General features: G+C 58.3%; 1 protein-coding gene and 1 pseudogene across 1 annotated transcript; one reads left to right on the forward strand and one right to left on the reverse strand.

Annotated features, from left to right (window-relative positions):
- Window positions 1–3,640: 3,640 nt before the first annotated feature.
- Window positions 3,641–4,667, reverse strand: LOC147974904 (uncharacterized; annotated as a pseudogene).
- A 775-nt stretch (window positions 4,668–5,442) lies between these two features.
- LOC125553618 (putative methyltransferase PMT24) lies at window positions 5,443–8,825 on the forward strand. Its single transcript, XM_048717376.2, has 3 exons — window positions 5,443–5,590; window positions 5,691–8,227; window positions 8,305–8,825. Exons 2-3 carry the CDS (start codon window positions 5,769–5,771, stop codon window positions 8,528–8,530), a joined length of 2,685 nt encoding a protein of 894 aa, XP_048573333.1. The 5' UTR covers window positions 5,443–5,590; window positions 5,691–5,768; the 3' UTR covers window positions 8,531–8,825.
- The last annotated feature ends 203 nt before the right edge of the window (window positions 8,826–9,028 follow it).

Consider the following 9,028-nt stretch of genomic DNA (forward strand, 5'->3'; position numbering starts at 1 on the left):
TCAGCTCCACGAATATGTCCGGATCTTCTTCGAGTCTGGGACCGAGGGCCCGGTCAGGGTCCTCTGGTTGTGGAGATGGGTTGTTGACCTCCCTTACAGCTTTTCGCAGTTCCTGCCGTAAAATGGCAAGGTAAGTACCTACGACAAAAAATGCGGGAAGAATGGGAGTAAGGAGATATAACTCAGCCAACTTGGAGGGTTGTACATGGAGAATCCATCCCGTGGCTTGATGCGGACGAACTCCTCTTCCTCTCCCTTGAACAACTCGGACATAATTTTTGCTAAAGCAGTAGCGGAGTCCAGTCCCTTATGCCCCCAACGGGTGGCATCATCTTCCCCGTTAAAACACCACTGGGGGTGCCCTCGATATTGAAGTGGCTGCACTCCCCGCATTATGCATATTGACATAACCTCGATTACTATCAATCCTGATTGAGCCAGCGCTTTAATCCGGTTCATCAGGTAAAGGACTTCTCCGTTGTCTTCCTCCTGGGGGCTCCATGGGCGCCAGCTTCGGCGTTTCTTCAGAGGAGCATTGTTGAACTCAGGAAGACCCCACCGAACAGGGTCCGGAAGGGGGACGTCCTCCATATAAAACCATTCCGAAGGCCAGTCTTCGGACGTCTTCTTCGGAGTGCCGGACAGGTATCCGGTTCCGGCGATGCGCCATATTCCGGCTCCGCCCACTTGATAAAGCGACCCCTTCTATGTGCAAGGGACGAGGCAAAATAAACTCTTCCACAGCTCGAAATGAGCCTCGCAGCCCAGGAATAACTCGCAAAGGGCAACGTAGCCGGCGATGTGTAATATGGAAGCAGGGGTGAAATTATGCAGTTGGAGGCCGTAAAACTCCAGGAGCCCGCGGAGGAACGGATGAATTGGAAATCCGAGTCCCCTTAATAATTAAGGAAGAAGGCACACCTGCTCCCCCGTGGAGGGGCTGGGGAAGCTCTCCGCTTGCTCCCCGCCATTGTAGGTGGCGAGCCCGGCTTGGACGAGAACCATATGAGCTGGAGGGAGAAATCCCTGAGTCTGCAGTTCGACTAATCGACTGTGTGGGACGAAGCATCTCTCCCAATCACCAGGCTTAGGTCTACGGGGGCGAGAAGAGGATCTGCGGTGGTCGGCCATGTTGGAATGGATTTTTCTGAAGCACGCTCCGATGGATTCTCGCTGTGGGAGGATGGTATGGATTGGATCTAAGAATCCCCATCCCTTTAATAGACAATTTATTTATCTGGCTAGGGGGTGAATGTAAAAACACCCTGGCTCCTCGTATTCATTCGACGCATGGAATATAGCCCTTATTGGGCGCAGAAGCCAAGAAGTCCAACATTTATGGGTCCGAACACTACTTAACAAACATTCAAAATTTTAGAAGAACCCGCCTTGCAATGCCGAAGACAATACTGCGTGCCGGACTTGACGTCATTGAAGCCTGGTTCGGGGGCTATTGAGGGAGTCCTGGATTAGGGGGTCTCCGGACAGCCGGACTATATCCTTTGGCCGGACTGTTGGACCATGAAGATACAAGATTGAAGACTTCGTCCCGTGTCCGGATGGGACTCTACTTGGTGTGGAAGGCAAGCTAGGCAATACGGATATGGATATCTCCCCCTTTGTAACCGACCTTGTGTAACTCTAGCCCCCTCCGGTGTCTATATAAACTGGAGGGTTTTAGTCCGTAGGACAACATACAATCATACCATAGGCTAGCTTCTAGGGTTTAGCCTCTCTGATCTCGTGGTAGATCTACTCTTGTAATACTCATATCATCAAGAATAATCAAGCAAGAAGTAGGGTATTACCTCCATAGAGAGGGCCCGAACCTGGGTAAACATTGTGTCCCCTGTCTCCTATTACCATCGACCTTAGACGCACAGTTCGGGACCCCTACCCGAGATCCGCCGGTTTTGACACCGACAGTGACCTTAGCAGTGATCGAGAAGCAACACATGACCTGTGTGTCGAGCTGCACAACGCTCTTCTCCCAGAGGATCGCCACGCCTCCTCTGGTTCCTACTGCTGGCAGGACCGCACAACCATCCACCCTGTTCCCTCCTAGTTCATGCACAATGCTGGACGACCATGATTCCAGCTTCATCTCTTGCAGGCAAAGAATTGGAGTTTTGCGAGAGGTAGCAAGTTCACAGACTGCAGCTCTCCTCACCGGCAAGTTCAGGCCTCTGACATCACGACATGAGGGAGAATTGGGTGTTATTCATTGGGCATAGGAAAATTCTCCAACAACATCACAATTCTATTGATGAGCAAGTGATACAGGTACACAACCAGCTTAACAGGGGCGTGCCAGAGGCCACCAATAGGCCCCAAGATCCTCTGGCACGGAAGCGATCCTCAAATCCTGGTTCTAACACAATGGAGAACTAACATGGAACCTAACTCTACTCGGCTTAAGGCCAAGCGCTGCTAGAGACTAAAACTAACATAGACAAAATTACTATAGTCGACTAACATAACTAAACTACAGCTTCAGCGGCGACATCCGGGCTGGACATGGCCCCGGCGATGCGTAGCGCCTCCGGGTCGAGGCGGGTGAGCTTGGTGATGATGGAGATATCCTCCTCTGACAACGGCTCGTCGAAGCGTTTGATGGGGGCTTCAGCCGCCTTCGTTGTCATGGCCTCCTTCGACCCCAGCAGGCCGAGCTTCTTGACCAGCAACATGGAAGCACGCTGCGCAACAGACACGTTAGAGCCGAGGTCTGCCTACCGCGCGCTCTCCCTGGTCGGTCCTGAACAGGCCTGGGCCTTGGGCGGTGCTGAGGTACGTCGAGCTGGAGGGTGGTGCACGAGGGGGGCGAGGTATTGGTGAAGAGGCCGTTCTGCCTGTCATTCCCGTCGCTGCTGAGGAGCTGGAGCTGCTGGACCTGCTGCATCATGGCGCCAAGCTGAACTTTAGTGAAGACCGTCGAAGGCGTGGCGTGGTAGGCCATAGCCGAGGGGCCAGGTGTGAACTCGAGCGAAGTAGCAAGTGTAGAGACGATCGCCTGGTCGATCTCGTGGTAGCTGCAGTCTGCGTGGATGGGCTGGAGAGGCATGTGGTCCGCCGAGTCGAAGAAGTCGGTGACGGGGTCAGTGGCCTCCACCGCCGTGAGGGGCGCGCCATCGTCTCCGGAGCCGCGATGCTTGGTCCAACAACAGCGACAGAGGTGGGATGGCTCTGAGGCTGCTGCCAGCATGGCGGTTGTCCTTGCTTTGGCGTCTGCTTGTAGGCATCCTGCTCCGCTGACGTGCGGAGCCGCCGTTGCCCCTTCATGGCGGTTGCTCGTGCCAGCCATGGCCGCGGCCTAGGAGCGTGCCCTTCCAGGAGCGGTGGAATTGTCGTCGTGGTCCCGGCGAGGCCTGATTTGAAGCCCTCCATAGCCAGAGGAGCCGACCACCGGAGGGTGGCGCCTGCCCTTCCCCTGGCCATCCTCGATGTGCATCCACCACGTCCCCGGGTAGACCCGCGGGAACGGGCGATTGTCCTCGGACCCAGAGGACGGGATGATGCTCTGGCCCGAGTGCGAGGCGCGCAGCGACAACGACGTCCAATCTTCAACGCGGTCGACATGGATGAGCATGATGTTGCGCCATACATGAGGATGGGGGAACCTCATGGCTCGGCGGCGAGAAGCTCAGCATGGCCTCGACTCTACCGGCACCGCGCGCCAGATGGTGTGCTTGGTCGGGATGAAAGCGACGTCGTACACCCACACCCAGCATGCGAAAGTCCGCATGTGGCCGCACTCGTGCGTGCGGCTGTCGAGCCAGTCGAGGATGCACTTGTCACCGAGCACCTTCGCCGCCCCCTTGACGGACCACAGGTGCATGGGCATCTTCTCGATGACGACACAGACGTGGAGGAGGAAGTCTTTGTGGTCGGCGTGGTCATCCTCATGCCACGACTTGATGGTGAAGATGACACCATCGACGTTGATGGAGCCCAGGCGGACGACGTTGTCCCAGTGCGCCGGCAGCTCGAAGTGGACGAGGAAGTCCTCGGGGGTCATGGCTGGTCACCCACAGCAGGTGCGCCGGGGTGCGGAGCACGGAGTGGAATGCGCGGCCGATGGACATGGAGCTCGACGCATGCCGCTCGGCCATGGAGATCAGGAGGACGGCGTGGCGACGTAGGAGGAACATCTGATGCTCCATCTCTGGCGACTCGATCACCACCTTGTGGCTGTCCCTTGGCCGACGCGTTGGGTCGGTGTGGCAGTAGCGGTCCATGACCGGCGCAGGTGATGGTGGTGTGGGGAAGCGAAGCCTTTCGCGAACAAGAGCGCGGCTAGCAGCGGGTGCCAGCCCACCACTACGGCCTCGCCGGACTTGGGGGCGGTCCTTGGCGATTTTGCCCGGCAGTTTGCATTCAATGCAGTGGATGGGGTCTCTACAATATATGCGGCGATGCTTGGAGCTGAGGCACCGGAAGCAGAGCCCCCTGAACCGCCTTAAGAAGGCCGTGCGGTCGGCGTCCGCATTGAAGGAGAGCCGCTGGCCCCGGGGGCGCCGCGTGCGCCCGGGGGAGGCATGGGCGCGCGCGGTGGCGCGACGTGAGTTGCGGGATAGGACCGGCGTCCATTCATCAGCTTGGCCCAAAGAGGTGTGGCCGGCGGGGGGTGGAGGGCAGACCACAATGGACTTTACGCGGGGCTGCTCCATCGGGCGATTCCTACTATTAACCGGCGTGGAGAGGGCGTCCGCGGCCCCGGAGTAGGATACACGGCGGAGGACCAGGGATGGCCGCTGACGAGTTGGGGGCGGCGAAGAGACCGGATCCACGGACAGACCCCCGGACAAACGCAGATCTGGAATGGAGGCGGGCTGGCCCCATCCTTTGCTGCCACGCGAGCTGGATCTGGCAGAGCCACGGGAGCGCACTGAGCGACCACTACAGCCGAAGTGGCCGGCGGTGCTAGGAAGGGGTGGGAACAGGGAGCACCTCTCACTCACCTAGACCCCAAAACCGGGGCAACCGAGCGAGGAGAAGTAACATACAACTCATGTATCATTATCACCCTCCGGCACTACCCTAGTCTGTGAAAAAAAACCTTACGGGCGGAGTAGGATACAATGGGGTGGTGCGCTTTTGGGAGGAGGGAATGTTACCACCAGCTTGTGACGGCCTTTGTGTTGGAGATATGTGCATGATGTTGCTTTTGGTTGAACTTAGCTTTTGGATAATGATTATCATGTTTTATTCGTGCATTTCTGTCCCTATTGTATGCCCAAATTTGGATCGGAAAACTGAAAGTATGGATTTGAAATGTTGGTGAAGTTTTTTATGTTGAAACCTGAAAAGCTTGGCTTATTTGAAAAGCACATGCACATACAGGACACTGGTGCTGCATGCGGAAGCAACGAAACCGGGGAGTGTCCTCCACTTGTCTCCCCTCACTCCCCGCTTAACGCTCCCTTCCCTCCGTCCGAGCTCTCCTCCCCTTGAAAGCCACGCAATTATTCCGACAGCCCAAGAACAGGCTAACGCCATGCATCCATGCTCTTGTCGCTAGGTATTGAAGTGACCGGGAGATCATTGCGGGCCAGTGTTCCTGATCAGGAGAAATCGTGCCACTAATTTCGAGGTATTATGGATGGTTACACACATTGTCTTCCCTTTGCTTAGTTTCCTGAAATTTTGCTGTTCATCGCCATGGCGGCATTTTGAATGCTGTGGTGTTTCAGGATCTGACCTCTGCGTGCGGGCAGAGGGTGAGGAAGCATATATGAACGGAGTTGCATGAGGTGAAGGGGGACGAGACGATGGCCCTGTTCGATCGGAACCAGAGGCAGCGGTCGTCGCTCTTCTCGACGGCGACCGTCGTCGTCTTCGCGGTGCTCTGCCTCGTCGGCTTCTGGATGGTCTCCCCTCCGTCGCCGGAGGCCGTCCCGGCGGCCACGGTGACGGCGTCCACGGCGGACGTCAAGAAGGCGGCGGAGGCCGTCGTGAAGGAGAAGGAGGAGGACCGCTCCATCGACGCCACCAACAACTTCAAGCAGGACAGTGCCAACGTCGTCGCGGAGGCCACCACGGCCGCTGTGGAGGCCGAGAAGCCCACCGTGGACGCCAAGGGCGGCGAGGCCGACGGCGAGAAGCCGGCGTCCAAGAACCAGTCGTTCGATGACGAGAACGGCAGGACGGAGGGCGGGGAGCTCGTGAAGCCGGAAACCGCCGAGACGGACGGCGCCGCCGCTGCCGCTGCCGCCGTGGCTGCTTCCCAGGGGAAGAGCGTGGAGGACACGGTGACAGACGTGAAGGAGCAGGCTTCTACCGACACCAAGGAAACCGCAGGCAGCGGCGGTCAGGACGCGAACACTGAGAAGTCGCCGGCTGACACCAAGGAGAGCATCGTCAGCCAGGAGGAAAACCCGAAGGAGGCCGCCGGCGGCGGCTCTTCAAAGAAGCAGACCTTCGACGACGAGAACGGCAAGATGGAAGGCGTCGACGTGGTGAAGGATGACGGCAACAAGACGTTCATCTCAGAGGACAATGCCAAGCCAATCATGGAGGAGACGACCACCGCCGTCACGGACAAGACGGAGGACGCGGCGGCGGCCGTGGTATCGACCGAAGCCTCCGCCGTCACTAATCCCGACGATACGAAGACGTCGGACGTTGTCGAGGAAGAGCAGAAGCTTCTTCCGGAGACTCTGGAGAACGGGCAGGCGGAGCTGCTGATGGAGCGGGCGGCGCAGAACGGGTCGTTCACGACGCAGGCGGCGGAGTCGACAAACGAGCAGAAGACGCGCGCCGAGAAGAAAAAGAATAAGAAGAAGAAGAAGAAAGCGGCAAGCAAGGCGGAAGCGGAAGCGGAACCGGAGGCGGCGGTGTCGTTGCCGGCGCACGTCTGGAAGCTGTGCAACACGAGCACAGGCGAGGACTACATCCCGTGCCTGGACAACGAGGCCGCCATCAAGAAGCTCAAGACCGACATTCACTACGAGCACCGGGAGCGGCACTGCCCCGCCCACCCGCCGACGTGCCTCGTCCCGGCGCCGCCGTCCTACAAAGATCCCATCCGGTGGCCAGTCAGCCGCAGCAAGATCTGGTACCACAACGTTCCGCACACGCAGCTGGCGGAATTCAAGAAGCGTCAGAACTGGGTGAAGGTCTCCGGCGAGTACCTCACGTTCCCCGGCGGAGGCACGCAGTTCAAGACCGGCGGCGCGCTGCACTACATCGACCTGATCCAGCAGGCGTTCCCGGAGGTGGCTTGGGGCCGCCGGAGCAGGGTGGTGCTGGACGTGGGGTGCGGCGTGGCCAGCTTCGGCGGGTTCATGTTCGAGCGGGGCGTGCTGACCATGTCGTTCGCGCCCAAGGACGAGCACGAGGCGCAGGTGCAGTTCGCGCTGGAGCGCGGCATCCCGGCCATCTCCGCCGTCATGGGCACCAAGCGGCTCCAGTTCCCGAGCAACGTGTTCGACATAGTCCACTGCGCCCGGTGCCGAGTCCCCTGGCACATCAACGGCGGATTGCTCCTCCTGGAGGTGAACCGCCTGGTCCGGCCCGGCGGTTTCTTCGTGTGGTCCGCCACCCCCGTGTACCAGAAGCTCCCCGAGGACGTGGAGATCTGGGGCGAGATGGTGAAGCTGACCAAGGCCATGTGCTGGGAGATGGTGGCGAAGACCAGGGACACCATCGACCGGGTGGGCCTCGTCATCTTCCGGAAGCCGATGAGCAACCATTGCTACGAGACACGGCGGCAGACGGAGCCTCCGCTGTGCCACCCGTCCGACGACCCCAACGCGGCGTGGAACATCTCGCTGCGGGCGTGCATGCACCGCGTCCCCACCGACCCGTCGGTGCGCGGGTCGCGGTGGCCGCAGCAGTGGCCGGAGCGGGCGGAGAAGGCGCCCTACTGGCTGAACAGCAGCCAGGTGGGCGTGTACGGGAAGGCGGCGCCCGAGGACTTCGCGGCGGACTACGCGCACTGGAAGAAGGTGGTCCAGAACTCGTACCTGGCCGGCATGGGCATCGACTGGAAGAGCGTCCGGAACGTGATGGACATGCGGGCCGTGTACGGCGGGCTGGCGGCGGCGCTGCGGGACATGAACGTGTGGGTGATGAACACGGTGAACATCGACTCGCCGGACACGCTGCCGGTGATCTACGAGCGGGGCATGTTCGGGATATACCACGACTGGTGCGAGTCCTTCAGCACCTACCCTCGCTCCTACGACCTCCTCCACGCCGACCACCTCTTCTCCAAGCTCAAGGCCAGGTTGGCATTCCACCCTCTACTACGCCGTCGGACTGATCGCCATTGGACTACAACTAAGAAATTTTTGGGTGTGGTAGGTGTAAGGTGTTGCCGGTGCTGGTGGAGGTGGATCGGATCCTGAGGCCGAACGGGAAGCTGATCGTGCGGGACGACAAGGAGACGGTGGACGAGATCGTGGAGGGGGTGAGGTCGATGCACTGGGAGGTGAGGATGACGGTGTCCAAGCGCAAGGAGGCCATGCTCTGCGCGAGGAAGACCATGTGGCGGCCCACGGAAATCGAGCCGGGGCCGCCCACAAGATAACCTCACCTCGCCTCGCCAGTGATCGGAGTTAACAGCTAGCGCGCCACTCGCGAGTAATTCGTCTGATTGATTGGCTGATATAGGTTTCAAAAAATAAGCTTGTCTAGATGAAGATGAAGTGCGTACATATGTTCTGTTGGGTCGGCCGGTGTCTAATTAGTTCTTCTTTCTAAGGTTTTCCCTCCAGTGTGAATTGCCATCTGTTGTATTGCGATGGAATAGTACGTAGGTGTATGTGTGGCATGTTTGTATGTATGTATGCTATTGGGAACCAACACTTATATGACTTATAATCTAATACATAGCTAAGAGATTGATCCCCACTTAGTTACACCCTACGGTTTCTCTGCTCTCCTATGATTTTTATCGGCTATCTGCTTATTGGCGCACCTCTCCACGGTTCTGTACACTTCACTTTCGGTAATAGATTTCATTTACCGCAACGAGCCTACTAAAAATCAGTCTATTGAGATTTAACCAAGTCTCAATCAACCATGC

This window comes from Triticum urartu, chromosome 4A, assembly GCF_056163025.1.
Source record: "Triticum urartu cultivar PI428250 chromosome 4A, HENAU_Tu73, whole genome shotgun sequence".
NCBI classification, from domain to species: domain Eukaryota; kingdom Viridiplantae; phylum Streptophyta; class Magnoliopsida; order Poales; family Poaceae; genus Triticum; species Triticum urartu.